Source organism: Oncorhynchus gorbuscha, linkage group LG17 (genome assembly GCF_021184085.1).
Source record: "Oncorhynchus gorbuscha isolate QuinsamMale2020 ecotype Even-year linkage group LG17, OgorEven_v1.0, whole genome shotgun sequence".
NCBI lineage: Eukaryota > Metazoa > Chordata > Actinopteri > Salmoniformes > Salmonidae > Oncorhynchus > Oncorhynchus gorbuscha.
Window position 1 is genome coordinate 18,312,880 of NC_060189.1, and position 19,300 is coordinate 18,332,179.

Consider the following 19,300-nt stretch of genomic DNA (forward strand, 5'->3'; position numbering starts at 1 on the left):
CATATCATTGTTCCACAATGAGTGGGTTCTGTACAGTAGTTGGTGTCATGCAGTCCATTCTTAGTGCATGTTTTGTGCCTACACATGTTGTATTACCTCATTTTGACACATGCGCCATGTCAGGCTGGAGAATACATTAGTGTAGTCCAGCCTGGTATCACTGGCTTGCAGGTTCAGGGTGGCTCGTGGCATTCATCACACACAGCTTGACACCACCAGAACAGTACCTCTCTCTCTCTCTCTGTCTCTCTCTCTCTCTCTGTGTGTGTGTGTGTCAGAGGAGAGAGGTCAATCGCCCCAGTTAGACTCACTCCACATTTTTACGAGAGACTCCAACAACCTCTTGCTAACACACATTCCATGCACTTCCCTCTCTCTAGCACTCACCTCCCAAGTTCCTATGTCTCTCCCCCTCTGACAATTACATCCTAGTCCAATTGAGAGTCCAGGCCCCTCTCCTCTCCAGTGTCTGACCAGTACTGTTTGCTCTCCGCAGCACATGTGTCTGTAGTGGGTGTATTGTGATTTATCTCTTCTGACCACAGGGCCCGAGACGAGGTGTGTGTGTGTGGTGTAAAACAGTATAAACGCACTACGGTCTGATTGAAGGCTTAAGAGAGGGAAGGCCCACATGCTGAGATTTGAAGTAGTGGAAGTTAAATGTTTAAGTCACAGTATTCTTCTTCAGTGTTCTGCAATGATCGCAAGTTGGAGTGCTTAGTTACCTAACCAATGATAGACATGATGTGGTATCATCAAATTGCTCTCATGGAATTTTATGGCAGTACTTTTTAGTATTGTGCAAAGTAATCTGATAACAAATGAGTTCCAGCACATTTGGAGCCTTTGGAGTGTTACATTTGGGGCAGTGTGTAACTGTAGCTGTGTTGTATTAATGGGGATCATTTGGAGCAGTGTGTTAACTGTAGCTGAATTGGTGGGGATCATTTGGAGCCCTGTGTAACTGTAGCTGTGTTGTATTAATGGGGATCATTTGGAGCAGTGTGGAACTGTAGCTGTGTTGTGTTGGTTGGGATCATTTGGAGCAGTGTGTAACTGTAGCTGTGTTGTATTGGTTGGGATCATTTGGAGCAGTGTGTAACTGTAGCTGTGTTGTGTTGGTGGGGATCATTTGGAGCCCTGTGCACCTGTAGCTGTGTTGTGTTAATGGGGACCATTTGGAGCCCTGTGTAACTGTAGCTGTGTTGTGTTGGTGGGAATCATTTGGAGCAGTGTGTAACTGTAGCTGAATTGATGGGGATCATTTGGAGCCCTGTGTAACTGTAGCTGTGTTGTATTGGTGGGGATCATTTGGAGCAGTGTGTAACTGTAGCTGTGTTGATGGGGATCCTTTGGAGCAGTGTGTAACTGTAGCTGTGTTGTATTGGTGGGGATCATTTGGAGCAGTGTGTAACTGTAGCTGTGTTGTATTAATGGGGATCATTTGGAGCCCTGTGCAACTGTAGCTGTGTTGTGTTAATGGGGACCATTTGGAACCCTGTGTAACTGTAGCTGTGTTGTGTTGGTGGGGATCATTTGGAGCAGTGTGTAACTGTAGCTGTGCTGTATTGGTGGGGATAATTTGGAGCAGTGTGTAACTGTAGCTGTGTTGTGTTGATGGGGATAATTTGGAGCAGTGTGTAACTGTAGCTGTGTTGTGTTGATGGGGATCATTTGGAGCAGTGTGTAACTGTAGCTGTGTTGTGTTGATTTGGAGGGGATAGCTGTGTTGTGTTGATGGGGATCATTTGGAGCAGTGTATAACTGTAGCTGTGTTGTATTGGTGGGGATCATTTGGAGCAGTGTGTAACTGTAGCTGTGCTGTATTGGTGGGGATAATTTGGAGCAGTGTGTAACTGTAGCTGTGTTGTATTGGTGGGGATCATTTGGAACTAACTGTGTGTTACATTTCCATTGCAGATAAGGATGTGTCCAGTGATGACCCTCCCCCGGCCGTCCCCAGGACCACCTCCCAGAGGAAAGTCAACCCCTACTCTGTGATTGAAATCACCCCCCTCCAACTAGAGCAACTGGAGCAGCAGCATGGGCCCGTCCCTACCTCTTCCTCACCGGTTGAGAGAGTAGGAGGAGAGGGGGAGAGGGAGGGGAAGGGCCAGGATGTTCCCCCCGCCAGCCCCCTCTGTGTCCCTCCGGGCTACTCTGTGCCCGTGCCCTGTGGGTACGCCACCCCCTCTGGTGTGCCCCTCATTACGCCAGCCTACACCACGCCCGTCATCATCCGACACTTCTCCGTGGACGAGGAGGGTAAAGGAAGAACACATCCATGGTGGAAACATGTAGAATTAGAAGGATTTGAACAGCCATTCCTACTATTCCTTCTACTCTGTTCTGCATTCATATTGAAAACCTCATATTGAAATACTCCGATATAGTGTTCCTACAATGAACAGAGGACTGAAAAGTAGGAACAGAGCACTGAAAAGTAGGAACAGATCACTGAAAAGTAGGAACAGAGCACTGAAAAGTAGGAACAGAGCACTGAAAAGTAGGAACAGAGCACTGAAAAGTAGGAACAGAGCACTGAAAAGTAGGAACAGAGCACTGAAAAGTAGGAACAGAGCACTGAAAAGTAGGAACAGAGCACTGAAAAGTAGGAACAGAGCACTGAAAAGTAGGAACAGAGCACTGAAAAGTAGGAACAGAGCACTGAAAAAATGTGGTGGGAACTGTTCAAACTTCTTCTCATTCATTCTCCTTAGTGGAATTCCCCCATCCTCTCCCCCTTCTTCACCACTGACTTTGGGATGAGAGGCCATGACACATGCATGCTCTGTACTCCCAGCAAATATTTCCTCTCCTTTCTTCTTCGCATTTATTTTTCCTAAAACCTTGCCTCAAGGAAGTGGGGACTAAATTTAGCCGCCGGCTAAACTCTGTTGGCTGTTAGGATTTTCCTGTTTTCTCTTTAATGTTACAGTAGTAGTTAAATGTGTGCCTTGGCCAGTCTGAGGGAAAATTGCAGTGTAATTAAGCTACCCAACACATCACAGAGGGTTACTTCTGTTTTAAAGTATTTTGAAAGGTATATTCTGTAGTTGTAATCTTAACACGTTGACTGATTGTTCCAATATACTGTCAGGTTTATCTGTTGGGAATGTTATGTGGCATGCAAGGCTATCATAGCAGAAAATATGTGAACATGTAATAGTTATCAGATTATCATTGCTCATTCAAAAAACGGCAATCTAATCTGAGGTCCTTATCAATCAATTTCAGGTCTTGTTTTTATCTCTTTGATGCTAATGTAGTTTCAGTGATGGCTGCCCCCTGGTGGCAGTAGCTAAGATTTAGTGCAAATGTTAGGGAAGGAGTCATCGATGTAGATTTTTGTTCTCTCTCTCCCTCCAGATACTGTGGTGGGGACAGGCAACATTTCTGTTGATATGTGAGTGACTCGCTTGCCAGGCTCTTTCTTCACTGATCTGTTTTATTTCATCCAGACTGGACTTGATCTGCCAGAAATTGTGATGATGTGGATACTTGTTTATTTGCGTTGGAATAGCAGATGGTTATTATTTCTCTATTTTATTCAAATGTCTGCAGTGAAGAGTATCCTGCCATCAGAGAGGAGGATGCTTTGTCTAAATGGGTGTCGGACCCTGCAAACACAGCCTGGATGGAAAGTAAGTACTCCTCTTTTCATTTCCCAATGAGAAATATGTCATTTTCCACAATGATCTGTTTATTTTACTTTTCTAATTCCATTTGTATTTACCTAGTTTATAGTTTTTGGTTTGCTTGGAACACAACAGGACAGGGATTGTAAAGTTCTGAGTCCAGCCTGAATCTGTCTCGTGCACAATGCATAACTACGCTTTGGTGTTTTCTTTGGGAATTGACTTGAGTAAAAAATAGACACTTCCTTCCTCTAGGTCCTTTTGAGGAACCAGGCTCTTGTGGGGTCTCTCCTCTTGCCTTCCCCGAGATTGTATCCTGTCCGTTGTGTGAAGCTTCATTTCACATTGAGACCTTGTTAATTCAAACATTGTTGCTTTGCCATTTAGATCCAGATGAAGTCATTTATGATGACGTGCCCAGAGAGAACTCTGACTCCACTACAGGTCAGTGCTGTAATCCTTTTTTCTCTTTCGATTCTGTCGGTCTTTCTTTCCGTTTTTCATTGTACTGTCATTCCTCTTTTTCTCCACAGCGTTTTGTGACTTTTGCATATTAATGTCTTTACCTCTTTTTTGCATTTCTAAAACATAATGTGCTGGAATTATTCAGCAGAAACATTTGATGTGCCCTTAAGCAAACTGTGTATTGCTGTACAATGTTCAGTTGATGCACTAGAACTGACTGGCTAACTTATGGTCAGGCTAACTTACTATACATGAATACAAATTGCACCATTGCAGTTGAAAAGGTATTTCACCCTGATTGTAATGCTGTTCCCCTTGATTTGAACCCTTTCTCCTCATCCCTCAGAGCCAGACGAGATGATCTATGATGATGTGGAGTTTGGGGAGGAGGGCTGTGGCAGCTCCCTGGACAACGGTTGGAGTTCCAGCGAGTTTGAGAGCTATGACGAGCAGAGTGACGGGGAGGGCCGCGGGGAGAATGGCCTGCCTGACGCCTTCATGAGAGGGAAGCCCCCACAAAGGAAGACCCATGTGTGTAAACTTAACACCTTACCCTCTGTCTCTCTGGGGAGGCAGAGGTAGGGAGAAGAAGGGTGAAGAGATTGGGGACAAGAGATTGAGGAGAAGAGGAGGAATTTGCTAGAGGAAGGGGATTATATATACTATGGGGAGTAGAAGTTTGAGAGCGGATATGAATGTGTCTCACCAGGAGATGCACAAAGCTGCAGATGGACGCCACAGATCATCAGACGCTAAAGAAGGATACACTCTTAGAACAACAACAAAAAAGGTTATATCTAGAACAGTGGATGCTGGTGGGAGGAGCTATAGGAGGATGGGCTCATTGTAATGGCTGGAATGGAATAAATTGAACGATTATCAAACAGATTAAGCATATGGAAACCACATGTTTGGCTCTGTTCCATTTATTCCATTCCAGCCATTACAATGAGCCCATCCTCCTATAGCTCCTCCCACCAGCAACCACTGATCTAGAACCTAAAGTGGCTCTTCAGCTGTCCCCATAGGAGAACCCTTTGAAGAACCCTTTTGATTCCAGGTAGAATCCTTTTGGGTTTCATGAAGAACCCTTTCCACAGAGGGTTCTACATGGAACCCAAAAGGGTTCTACCTGAAACCAAAAAGGTTTCTACCTTTGACCAAAAAGGGTTCTCCTACAGGGACAGCCGGAGAACCCTTTTGGAACCCTTTTTTCCGAAGAGTGTCATTTATATCAGCGTCTTGAACATATGAGGAAGCAGAAGCAGTGGCACACAGTGAATATCTAATCAAATGCAACGTCCAGTTAAACAGAAGATTCAGAAATATTTGACATCCTCATATTTGAAATGAAAAATCATTCAGCAAATGTTAATACACATTTTTATACACTAGGCTTATTCTTGTCTTCCTGCTGCACATGTTAATACTATGCTCTCGATAATATACAGTTAATTTGTATATTTGGTTTTGAATTGAATGGCCTGCTTGTTCATTCAGCCCAGAGGTCTTGCCAGGGAGGTCTCAGTGTTATAACCCAGCTGGCTGCACAAAGTGACTGCTTGGCTTCTGTAGCAGAGATTGGCCCAGTTAAAGGTAGACTCAGTGAAATGACGTTGCCGCGAGCAACACGGTAGATATTACGATGAGTGAGATGCAGGACATTCTCAGAGTCACGCACAGTATCTACGCATGTGAATGGGTTCGCTTCACGCTGTTAGAGCGTAGTAGATACAGGACCAAAACACTGGAGAAGTTTAGTCTTGCTCTTCAACGCTCTTAGTTGTTTGCTGAAATTGACCCACTACGCTCTGCACATCTACATCATATCACTAAGTCTACCTTTAAGATTTCTATGTGGGTCGGGAGACAAAATATGGGTGAGGAGGCAAGGCCTTAGCTGTGGTGAGGGTGGGTGGATTGGGGTGAGGGGCTGACCATCTTCTGAGGATCTGTCTGGTAACGCTTCAAATGCTCTGCTTTTGTTTAGCTTTCTCAAGATCTGACACGCTTGAAAGAACACTATGAGAAAAAGATGAAAGATCTTATGGCAAATACAGTGGGAACAGTAGAGCTGCAGCAGATAAAACAGAAACACGAGCAGAAGGTAAATGTCATCATCATGGTCGGTGTGTGTTGTCACCCTCCGCTAGACAAAGTAGATCCTCCTTAACCCCGACCTCCCTCACGGTGTCCCTCACTGACGGACTCAGACCTAGTCCCTTCATCCTGAGCTTATGTCTGGTGGTGAGTTTGTCTCTACTGCATTGACCTGTGCCACTAACAGTGTGGGTGTTGAGGCAACTGCATCTCCTAAGTGACATGCCTTTAGGTCTACAGCGTACTGAGACACCAGAGCAGCTGAGTTGTGTGTAGGCCTAGACAGGAGGTCCGTACAGGATCATCCCAGTCCACGCCTACAGAACATTTTCAAACAAATCTATAATAAAAGATAATTATGAAGTTTTACTTTTCAGCAGAGGGTTGTAGCAGTCTAGGTAAATCCTCTGAGACTCTACCCTGGCTAATGTAAGAGCTTCTAAACTACTGACATTCCCTATTTACAGGCATAGAGAGATTGAAGTTAAGTACACATCACTTAAGCCCTTATGCATCTGTGAGAACATTTGAGTTTAGATTGACTCAGTTCAGCTGCTGTCACAGTTGCTGTCTTCCTCTGGTCCACCCTGCTCTCCCTGAGGTCCTGCTCCTGTATTTACATGGTCTGCCATCTTCCCTTCTCTTCTAACACAGTTCCTATCTCCTCCCTAAGTGCTTCAGTAGCATGCTGTTCTCTCTGTCTGCTCTGAGTGCTATTTACTGTTGTTGACGTTACATGAAAAAGATGCAAAAGCTGGTGAAGGCAGCGAGAGATGGGACAAAAGACGGCCTGGAGAAAACCAAAGCAGCAGTGAGAAGGGGAAGGTCGTATATCAAGACCCACTGTCACGGTAAGAGTAAGAACAGAACATGGACTATGGTCCTTAGTTCACACTAGTCAGTTAATTACACTGATGTATCTGGGATAAAAATGCAAGCACTTTACATTGTAACAGGGGAATCATCCACGAACAATGTGTATTAACCTCCTGGGTGATGCTCATCTGATTTAAGCTGACCTCGTCTCTCCTGTTTATCTCAGAGAGGAAGTCAACCTGTTTTGAGGATGAGGAGTCGGAGCTATTCATCGAAGTGGAATGCTTCAACATGGAGCCAGTGCTCAGTCCCGTCCCTGAGGGGCTCTCACAACAACAGGTGGTGAGGAGGTGTATACTGGGCTCCATATTAGAGAGTGAGAAGAACTATCTCGATGCACTGAAGCGGATTTTAGAGGTATGTTATTTTACAATTAAACATTTCATATAACATTTCTCTAATTTCCTCAAGGAAAATATTTCCTACCACATCCTTATCCTCTTTATCCTCTCTTATCAGCAATATGAAAAGCCACTTTTGGAGATTGAGCCCAGGTTGCTAAGCGATAGGAAGCTGAAGGTGACATTCTATCGTATCCGGGAGATTCTCCAGTGCCATGCCCTGTTCCAGATCGCCCTGGCGTGCCGCGTGGCCGAGTGGGACAGTCTGGAGATGATCGGGGACGTCTTTGTAGCCTCGGTGGGTTGGTGGACAAGTGTAGGAAAGATTCAGTGCTGGGGAACCCACTGTAGGAAGGATTCAGTTCCACTTTTAAGATGGCTGGAAGAGTAAACCATTTGACAGTGGTCATGTGGTCAAAACTAGTGGACAGAAACATTCCTTTACTCACACCATGTCCTGTACTGTGCTTCCCCATTGAACACAACACTGAGGCGATAGTGCAAGTTTACCATGACTCGTTCTATAGGAATTAGTCCCTTGATTACACACACACGACACACCCACCCACACACACACACACACACACACACACACACACACACACACACACACACACACACACACACACACACACACACACACACACACACACACACACACACACACACACACACACACACACACACACACACACACACAGCTGCACTGGGTTCTTGGAGGAAGTGCTCCACCCTGGTGTCTCCACTGCCTAGCAACCCGGTTAGGGTTCTTCAAACAAAGTCTCACCCAGTAACCCCAGTTCTCCCTCTTCCTGGGGTTTGTTACTGTTTGAAGCATGACCACAACACAGGAGCAGGACACAGCATTTGTGACCCATGTGCTGTGTGCCTTCTTCCTTACTGTCCTCTCTCTCTTATCCCTGGCCTGAAACAACCCTCATGATACACTGTCCAACTAACAGCTTATTTTGGCCCTAGGAAGCCCCATTCCTTTGTCTGGTACCATGTTAATTCCATTCCTGACTGTAATTGTATGGGACTCGTATGAGGTGCTGATGGCTTGCTCTCTCCCCTTTCTGTCCCGCCCTCTCTCTATATCTGGATCCCAGTTCTCCAAGTCCATGGTGCTGGATGCCTACTGTGAGTATGTGAACAACTTCAGCACAGCCATGGCGGTTGTCAGGAAGACGTGTGCTTCCAAACCCAGCTTCCTAGACTTCCTCAAGGTCAGTCAGAGCACCACTGTAAATATATATATTCTTTAAGTGTGCAGAATATGCATCGCTGGCTCTATCCTAAACCTAACTCCGCATAGGGACCTGGGGTTGATTTTCAGACTGAACCAAAACACTTTGTGGTTCTGTATTGGATTGCCCTGCACGGCATCAATCATTGATTGCCCTCTTCTCTCTCCACAGCAACGTCAGGACATCAGCAGTGACCGGGTCACTCTCTATGGACTCATGATGAAGCCCATCCAGAGATTCCCTCAGTTCATTCTACTGCTGCAGGTATCTATTTCACTGTAACGTCCACACTTCGCGCCTAGAGTACATAGTACACGTCTACCAGCAGAGGGTGCCACATACTCACTACCAAAGAGCTCTGTTAATAATGCACTATGCAGAGAGAGTGCTGTGTAGTGTGCATACTCTTGGGAAAGAACTTCTGCTTCAGGTGCTTCACATTTGATCCTCACTCATAATTATTATGACTGAGGATAACATTTTAGACTGCCCATTGTGCTTCTGAAAGAATCTGAATAGTTTTAAACTGATGTAATGCCAGTGTAGAGATGTCCTGGATGTGATCGGTGCTCTGTTATATTCTGAATGTGTTATCTCTCCATGCTGTATGGCAGGACATGTTGAAGAACACACCAGTAGGCCACAGTGACAGGCTGCCCCTACAGATGTTATGTCATGTTACAGTATGTTATGCTATTCTGTGGTGTTCTGACTGTGATACAATGTGATACAGGACATGTTGAAGAACACACCAGCAGGCCACAGTGACAGACTGCCCCTACAGATGGCCCTGACAGAACTGGAGACCCTGGCTGAAAAGCTCAATGAGAAGAAGCGGGAGGCTGACCAGCGCTGTGAGATCAGACACATAGCCAAGGCCATGAACGAACGCTACCTCAACAAGGTATTGCTCGAACATACACACACACACACACACAAACACACACAGTCTTGTATAACTAACTTTGTGGGGGGACACAATTCAGTCCCATTATTTAAAAAATCCTATACCCTAACCTCAACCCTAAACCTAACCTTAACCCCAAACCCTAACCTTAACCCCAAAACCTAACCTTAGCTCCCAACACTAAAACTAACAGTAGCTCCTAACCCTAAACTTAATTCTAACACTAATTCTAACCTTAACCCTAAACCCCCTGGAAATAGTATTTGACCCAGTTGGTCAAATGTTTGTTTGTTTACTATTGTTGTGGGGACTTCTGGTCCCCATAAGTATAGTTTAAAATGTCCACACACACCATTGATCTTCTTCAGACCATAGGGGCTCAGTGTTTGTCCTCTATAACTAGATGATATTTGAACATTTAAACAGACTGTTTCTTCCATTGTGTGGGCATTGAGGCCTTGACTGTAGATGTTTCACATTCTTCACTGAGAAACCATCTATCCACAAATCTGGCAATATACAGGAGATGGCTCTGAGCCTGATACGGAGGCATCAGTATTCCCTACTGTCTAATTATTTGTCTGTTTATCTGCCCACAAGAGCAAACAACCGCCCCATGGAATCTACAGTATATTTTATGGATGTGTGCATGCTGCAAAGTGCCTTAACTGTAACTAAAAGCACACTGATCTGTAAACTGCATGCCCTTATACTAGTATGCGTATATTCTACACTAACTAAATGGTATCTTCATATTCATTTCACCTTTGACACGGATCGGACAAACTGCTTCCATGCAATATCTACAGAATGTATTTCTATATTTTGAGGAGTACCTTAAATATACATTCAAATCAAATTCATTTATATAGTCCTTCTTACATCAGCTGATATCTCAAAGTGCTGTACAGAAACTCAGCCTAAAACCCCAAACAGCAAGCAATGCAGGTGTAGAAGCACGGTGGCTAGGAAAAACTCCCTAGAAAGGCCGAAACCTAGAGAGGAACCAGGCTATGAGAGGTGGCCAGTCCTTTTCTGGCTGTGCCGGGTGGAGATTATAACAGAACATGGCCAAGATGTTCAAATGTTCATAAATGACCAGCATGGTCAAATAATAGTAATCACAGTAGTTGTCGAGGGTGCAGCAAGTCAGCACCTCAGGAGTAAATGTCAGTTGGCTTTTCATAGCCGATCATTAAGAGTATCTCTACCGCTCCTGCTGTCTCTAGAGAGATGAAAACAGCAGGTCTGGGACAGGTAGCACGTCCGGTGAACAGGTCAGGGTTCCGCAGGCAGAACAGTTGAAACTGGAGCAGCAGCACGGCCAGGTGGACTGGGGACAGCAAGGAGTCATCATGCCAGGTAGTCCTGAGCCATGGTCCTAGGGCTCAGGTCCTCTGAGAGAGAGAGAGAGAGAAAGAAAGAGAGAATTAGAGAGAGCATACTTAAATTCACACAGGACACCGGATAAGACAGGGGAAGTACTCCAGATATAACAGACTGACCATAGCCCCCCGACACAAACTACTGCAGCATAAATACTGAAGGCTGAGACAGGAGGGGTCAGGAGACACTGTGGCCCCATCTGATGATACCCCCGGACAGGGCCAAACAGGAAGGATATAACCCCACCCACTTTGCCAAAGCACATTGACATAAATCATAAATTAACCTAGGGGAAGACCGTCGAGACCATATATTGTATCTGACCTCTTGGTCTCTCTCCCTTATCCATCAGCTTCTGAGTAATGGCAGCCGCTACCTGATTCGCTCTGATGACATAGTGGAGACGGTCTACAACGACCACGGAGAGGTGATCAAGACCAAGGAGCGACGCCTATTCCTGCTCAACGACGTGCTCATGTGTGCCACGCCCAACGTCCGGTAAGACCCAAAGCACCAGCACCAGACACGGTACTCACCCTGGTCAGGGTTTCTACGCACAGTTGGAGGGAGCATCCTCTCTGGGTATGATTCTGATCAGCTCCCAGTGGAGGAGCCTGTGTCCTGTAATTATACTGTACCTCACCACACTAGCTACTGGCCACTGGCTCTGACATGAGGATCTATACGCTTTATAAAGTAGTAGTAGTAGTTTATTACATTTTTACAAGTAGGCCGTACTTGGAAGCTAAAAGCTGATTTGCAGTAAACAGTACATACAGGTAAACAAATCTCAAGGTGCTTAAAAAGCAAAACAACATCAATAAAATTATGAATGACATGAGCAACAAATGGAGCGACAGTCAATAAATAGCTTGAGCAGGGCGAGGTGCAGGTACAGGTGGTGAACAGTGGTAGCTGAGCAACCAGATCAGGACATCCGGGGGCAGGAGTCTACCTCATGGTGTCTCGCAGCCAGCGTCTTCTCTGTGTGGTAGGACACTTGTGGAACGAGATCGATGCAGTTTCTTTTCTCCCCATGCACTCACTCAGCATACAGAACACTCATAACTTTGGAGGAATGCTCTGGGGCGATGAATTCCTCACTGAAAGCTCGTCACCGTCGGCCCCCCGTTGGATCAAGGAGACTGTAGAAACATCCCAATATAGGCCGACGTAGTCAAATTAAAGCGGCTAGCTAGCTAGCATTGTTAGCTAGCCATCTTGAAATGCTGATTTGCCATTCATTCTTAGGCATCAAACAAAATGTAATCCAGAGTAAATCTATACTTGTTTGGCTATTCATAAACAAAAAGTGAAATGATTCATACAAAAAAACATAATGATTAAATATTTACAAAATTTACAGGAGCTCTCTGCCCAGGCTGTCAAGTGCCAATAGGGTGACATGATAACTGTGGAACCAGTCATGCATGAAGTACAGTCTAAATCTTACAATACAGTCATGCCATTTTCAAAAGAGTTTGCCCCGCTTTGATGTGACATACCATATACAGTACATACCATAGCACATACCTTACGATGGTGAATCATTTAACTTTCCATCAGCTAACCCCTCTGTATCAGTGAGGAATACACTCGATAAATGTAATATTGGTTGAAGAAACCTTTATTGGTCCCTGTGAGGAAATTCATTAGTCCTCTGCCTGTCCTTCTCCTCTGTATCCAGGTGCAGTTTGGATGGCAGTGGTAGTGGCAACGCCACCCTGGGTCAGAAGTTCCTGCTGAAGTGGAGTGTCCCTCTGAGCTTTGTGGACGTAGTCAAGTTTGGCTCCAGTGAAGACATGGGTGACAACAGCCGCTTCACCCCACAACCCCACTCTGGAGAGAAGGTGATCATCAATGCCAAACCAAGTACGTCCCAATGATTCGCAACCACAGAGATCTGTCACCTGCTTAGTATTGGGAAAAGAGTAAGATGTGGATAAGATGTAGTTTAGAGCCCCCCCCAAAGGCACAAACCCTGATTTGAGACATCGTTTCATCATGACCCCTACAATTAATCATAAATAGAAGAACGTGGGGCCTGTGGTCTACGACACTGCATCCCAGTGCTAGGGGCGTCACTACAGACCCTGGTTCAATTCCGGGCTGTATCACAACCGGCCGTGATAGGGAGTCCCAAAGGGCAGCTCACAATTGGCCCAGCGTTGTCCGGGTTAGGGTTTGGCCGGGGTAGTCCGTCATTGTAAATACACATTTGTTCTTAACTGACCTGCCTAGTTAAATAAAGGTTAAATAAAAAAAGTAATGTAAAAAAAGTAATAATGCAGGAGAAGACGAGACGTAGACGAGGGCCTGCAAACCGTGCCAATATATCCTCCAAACACCGGCTTCGAGGGCACTATCACTTTTATTCCATGGGTTATCAACATATTCAAATAATGATTGACATATTTTCATTAAAAATGTTATTTTGATGAATTTATTCATACTATTTTCATCCTTCCACAAGATATAGTACCGACACAATTCTAGGGTTGCTACCCAAGCCGGCTGGTCGTTCTTTCTATCGGTTTGGTTGCCAGAGACGCAACCCAGTCGTTCAGTCTTTTTGTTCTGTATCTATGGTCGTTCTTTATAAATGTTCCATTGCCATACTGGCTGGCAACCTTCTTATCCCTTTCTAGCTAGCCAGCCAACTACGGCTAACTTACTGTCACATCAAACAGTGCAGCCAGAATAACAACAGTAGCGTCATTTGCATTTGTTTAAGCTGATTTCCAGAGACATTTATTTGGATACATCCATAACAATGAGCTAATGAGGCACGATTTCACCTGGCATAGAACATGTGCTCACCATTCAGGACACTGTTGTTCAGAGGAGTTAGCCAACAGCACATCTACAGTAACACAATCACTTCAAACTGAAGCTGGAAAGACTGCAAACTAGCTGCACTTCATTTTGTTTGACTTTTTTCATTTGACATTTCTTTGTATATATCCATAAAAATGATGCCAACTGATTTATGATTTCGACTGGTAGACAAGCAGGCAGCGTTTTTCAGTCTCGTCCCGACTCTCAACACGTTCATTACTATGGGACAGCTGGAGATCGAATATGAATATTGACATAATGTTGCAAATGTCGGAGAGACAGACAACAAGGTTTATACAAATATCTGCAGTTGAAAATGAAATGTTAGTCTGAAAGAAATGTGAGATAATGTCTATATGCTTTTTACAGTGGAGATCAAGATTATAAAGTGCCTGGCTGGGCTGATGAGAGAGTGGATTGCACAGTCAGATAGAACAGAGTAAATAGGCATTTTAACATCATAGATTTAACCAGTGGTAAATTGTGGAACAGACATTGGCTGGAATATGGTTTTAACCAATCAACATTCAGGATTAGACCCACCCGTTGTATACATTGAAATAATATGCATTACTCTGCACAGTGGCTGTACAATGCATATACAGCACAGTACAAGCAGCAATACCTTCTGCTGTGTGTAAAATCAATACAATTTCCCCTTAGTGCTGATTATGTTTCAACACCCCCCTCCCTGAAATATGAATGAGTTCTAAATGATTACTGTTCCCAGTGGGCTCAGATCAACACTACAGTACAAGCACTACATGACTACCTGATGTTACTGTTGGATGAAACATGGGGGGCTCTCCTTCTCAGATTATAGTGTTGCAGGACCACACTCAATAACAAGGAGTAAAAGTTGCTTATTCATTCATTTGACACACCAACAACAAATGTTTAGCCATCATTTTCTGTGTGCCAGGCTTTCCATCTCGAACCACTGAGAGACGTTTGAAAATTGTTCCAGAGAGACTGTGGTGAGTCTTTAAGCAGCCAGCTCCACTCTCTGCTGCAGGGTCACTGACTTCCCCTGGCCTGCTCTGGCAGCTGCTCGTCATGGCCGCTCCTTTAAACTCCTTATTGGAAACCATGCTACCATCATAATCAGACTGTATGGTTTGTGATCATAACCAGGCAGTTGCTTTTTTTTTAGTAAAGAACATTCACCCTGACGACAAACCAGGCGTCGGTAATGGGGAATGCAACGGTACATTAGTGTGCTTTTCATTTAGCTGGTGTTCAGGTGGTGACAGCAGTACACCCACTGGCGAAGGCATGGTGGATGCTGTAATAGCTATGGAGTAACTATGTTGATATTTGATATTTTTTGCTAGAGGTTATGAACAGAGGTGACAGTCGTTTCCTGTGCATGGCAGGCTTTGGCGTGGCAGGCTTTTTCCCTTACACCAAGCCCTCTGATGCAGACTTCTGTTCCTCAGTCCCATCTGTGGTGCAAGTGTGATCTACTGCAGTCGTGTGTATATAAAGCCAGAGAAACTCATTCCATATATATATATATATACACTACCGTTCAAAAGTTTGGGGTCACTTAGACATTTCCTTGTTTGTTAAAGAAAAGCAACACAAAAAAGTCCATTAAGATAACATCAAATTGATCAGAAATACAGTGTAGACATTGTTAATGTTGTAAATGACTATTGTAGATGGAAATGGCAGATTTGTATGTGTGTGTGTGTATGTATATATATATACACACACACACGTCTCTGTACAGTAGGCCATACCCTCGGTAATACAACTAATAAGTTGCTCCACTCTTTGCTGCAGGGTCACTGACTTCTCTTTGACTTCAAAAATCAGAGTAAAGCCTCTGATTACAAATGGCTTTATAGTGTAATAGCCATGCCTTTTGACCCACATGCTGAGAAGAGGATGACCGTCTAGCCTGTAAATGGATGTCGTCGTGCGTAAGCCGGTGTTATTTAAGAGTCCATTAGTGATCTACTGTACAGTACTACTCTCCATCCATATTGTTAAGGACCCGGAGAAAAGTTGAACATATGGGCCATTTCTTGTTTTCCTCTCATCCTCTTACTCATTGAAATGCCAGGGGATAACCAACCTTTCCTCTCTTCCCTCTCAACCACTGCCCAACTGCCAACCCCCGTCCCCTCTCCTCCGCAAAGCCTCTTACCCACTCACCCACCCGTCACCTCTCCATCTGCCCTCTCTTCCCATCCACAGACGGCCTGATGGGGGCTAAAGACAGTCAACTAAAGCATCTGGACCCTGGGCTGACAGTCAGGCAGGCATATTCCTAGCCAGCTGTCTAGTCCTGAGTTAGGTTAGACTCCTATATATCCATCCAGTAACCTATTGCTCTTAGGAGATCCATATTCCTAGCCAGCTGTCTAGTCCTGAGTTAGGTTAGACTCCTATATATCCATCCAGTAACCTATTGCTCTTAGGAGATCCATATTCCTAGCCAGCTGTCTAGTCCTGAGTTAGGTTAGACTCCTATATATCCATCCAGTAACCTATTGCTCTTAGGAGATCCATATGGACTGGACAGCTGTCTGGTTCAGCTCAGTAATGTTAGCTAATTCAATTAGGACATGGAGCTAGAATGGAAAACATTACATTAGGGTATGGTCATCTTTACCTGACAGAAATGGATCAGGCCATGTCACTCCCCCATATTTAGTCTATGACCCATATCATTTATTCAATACTGATGACATTTTCCTCCTAGTCAGTCCTCTCTGTGTGTCTGTTCTGGCCAGGCATTTTAAGTGGGAAAAAGCCTCACTCTCAGCTTCTCTCCCTCCCTCCGTAGTCCAGTATGTTCTGTCAAAGCAATTGGTGACCTGCCTACTGGAGGCAATGAAAAGACGGTCCAGCGTATGATGTCACAGTTTCCTGTGCTCTGCTCTGGATGTCTGTTTGCTTGCCTCATGTCTGTTGTACTTAGCTTAGCTAATTGGGACCACCAGAAGAGATGACTGCTCAACAGGTCAGTTTCAGCTTGTCCATGGCGCTCAGTCTCATTGTGGAATATTTTAATTGTTTGTCAGAACATATAACGTCTATAGTCATAGAGATGAATGATGGCCTGCAGAATTACCATGGATGACAAGCCAATGAGCATTATTTAATTATTTTACCTTTATTTTACTAGGCAAGTCAGTTAAGAACAAATTCTTATTTTCAATGACGACCTAGGAACAGTGGGTTAACTGCCTGTTCAGGGGCAGAACATGATTCTGCCTTGACTGGGTTCCAACCACACAAAGACATCATAGGGCCCCTGAGTGGCACAGGGGTCTAAGGCACTGCATCTCAGTGCCAGAGGCATCACTACAAACCCTGGTTCGATTCTGGGCTGTATTACAATCGGTCGTGATCAGGAGTCCCATAGTGCGGCATACAATTGGCCCAGCGTCGTCCGGGTTAGGGGAGGGTTTGGCCCAGCGTCGTCCGGGTTAGGGGAGGGTTTGGCCCAGCGCCGTCCGGGTTAGGGGAGGGTTTGGCCCAGCGTCGTCCGGGTTAGGGGAGGGTTTGGCCCAGCGTCGTCCGGGTTAGGGGAGGGTTTGGCCCAGCGTCATCCGGGTTAGGGGAGGGTTTGGCCCAGCGTCGTCCGGGTTAGGGGAGGGTTTGGCCCAGCGTCGTCCGGGTTAGGGGAGGGTTTGGCCCAGCGTCGTCCGGGTTAGGGGAGGGTTTGGCCCAGCGTCGTCCGGGTTAGGGGAGGGTTTGGCTGGGGTAGGCCATTATTGTAAAATAAGAATTCTTTCTTAACTGATTTGCATAGTTAAATAAAAAAAAAATGAAGACCAATGAGGCGGGAATATTTTAACTTCATTAGACAAGACAATTAGCTCAATAGAACAGAAATGTTTAACATGCTTCTGAAGCTAGGACAAATTGTTATTGTCAACCATAAACTTTTCAAATTGCTTTCAACCCAACACAATGTCTGTAACAGTAAAATAGTTCAATGATACTCTGTGACCTGGACATATTCAGAAGTGGAATGATATCTTGGTACATGATGAAGAGAACGTCTCTGAATTTGCTTCTGCATGTAAACTTACAATCTGAAGTAACCTTTTTTGAATGACTCTTTCTGTCTCCAGTGTGACCACCACCTAGGTGAAGTATGCACACATGACTGTAAGTCCCTTTGGATAAAAGCGTCTGCTAAATGGCATATATTATTATTATTATTATTAAGTACTTAGTGCATGTCAAACGGGGTGGAAGTTTCTCTGAGTGTCCTCTCTTGGCAGCCCTGGGGAAGAATGGAGTGGTTGCCATGGAGCTGGAACACTACGGCAGTGTGAAGGGCCATTATAGACCCCACAGAAAGTAGACTGGCAAAACCAGAGGGAGCTCCAGGAATCCTGGCGCCAGAGATTCCCGTTCACATTAAACCCCTCCCAGTTCCAATGTGCTGCCTAATGAGAGTGGTAGACCACATTTAACTTGAAATGTCATATGGTGAAATCATCTTTAAGAGCTTGCCTTCTTACTTGTTAGCTGACAGTACCATATACTGCAAATCCTACCGTACGATGACTTGTTGGCAGACATGTCTGAAAGATGAGGAGGGTCCTCTCTGTGCTGCAGGTTTAATTCGAGTTACAGCCTTGAGAGAAGGCTATGTGCTGGCAGAGCCTACAGGGGGCCTCTCCTCTTTCTCTCCCTTTCTCTCTCTGAGGAGTCTGGCTCTCTGTCTGTGTCTCTTCCTGATATACAGGCTGAGCGCTGACAAACAAAGCAGCCCATTGTCCCGAGCTGGACGCACAGAAACACAATAATCCCTTACTTCACTGGCCTGTTGGTTCGGTTAGGCAGGGCACATCTACAAAGAAACACACACAGACGCTAGTAGAGGGAAGTTTAACACCAGGAAACTGCCGTTGGGTAACGGTACTCATTTCCAACATACACACACACACACACACACACACACACACACACACACACACACACACACACACACACACACACACACACACACACACACACACACACACACACACACACACACACACACACACACACACACACACACACACACACGGTTCAGAGCCATGCCAAGTTGGGAAACAGACTGACTTTGTCTGGCAGTGTGTCTTATTTTACCTCCTGCTTTCAATGCACAATAATTGCCTTTGAGATTTGTATGGCTCATATTGTTGGGTCAGTGGGTTCAGATGGGATATGGGCTCAGCTTTGTGAATCGGAACTTACTACTGCTACCAACTTTATTTGGTAATAATGCAGTTCTCTGTTGACAATGACATGATAGTTTATTGACTTGACATTGTCTCTCCTCTCAGATAAGCTGTACATGGGTCCAGGCCAGCTGTACCAGGACCTGCAGAACCTCATCCACGACCTCAGCCTGGTCAACCAGATCTCCAGCATGATCGGAAGCCTCAAGGGAAACTACCAGGTGAGCCGCATATATAAATGTGGCCCAGAGGTTTTGATCTGGGGGGGGCCAGACAGTGCTGAGTCGTGCTGGGATGTGAGACT

At 45.1% G+C, this 19,300-nt stretch overlaps 1 protein-coding gene across 1 annotated transcript in view; it reads left to right on the top strand.

Moving 5' to 3' along the window:
- The window catches only part of LOC124002195 (rho guanine nucleotide exchange factor 10-like), a gene marked incomplete in the record, with an annotated part of 78,952 nt that overhangs the window by 23,829 nt on the left and 35,823 nt on the right, over window positions 1-19,300 (top strand). Inside the window, 15 exon segments of the mRNA XM_046309538.1 lie at window positions 1,921-2,265; window positions 3,370-3,406; window positions 3,565-3,644; window positions 4,026-4,082; window positions 4,450-4,634; window positions 6,094-6,210; window positions 6,949-7,054; window positions 7,246-7,436; window positions 7,539-7,718; window positions 8,530-8,646; window positions 8,839-8,931; window positions 9,401-9,571; window positions 11,313-11,458; window positions 12,648-12,832; window positions 19,102-19,217. Of these exon segments, the coding sequence (XP_046165494.1) occupies window positions 1,921-2,265; window positions 3,370-3,406; window positions 3,565-3,644; window positions 4,026-4,082; window positions 4,450-4,634; window positions 6,094-6,210; window positions 6,949-7,054; window positions 7,246-7,436; window positions 7,539-7,718; window positions 8,530-8,646; window positions 8,839-8,931; window positions 9,401-9,571; window positions 11,313-11,458; window positions 12,648-12,832; window positions 19,102-19,217 (2,126 nt within the window).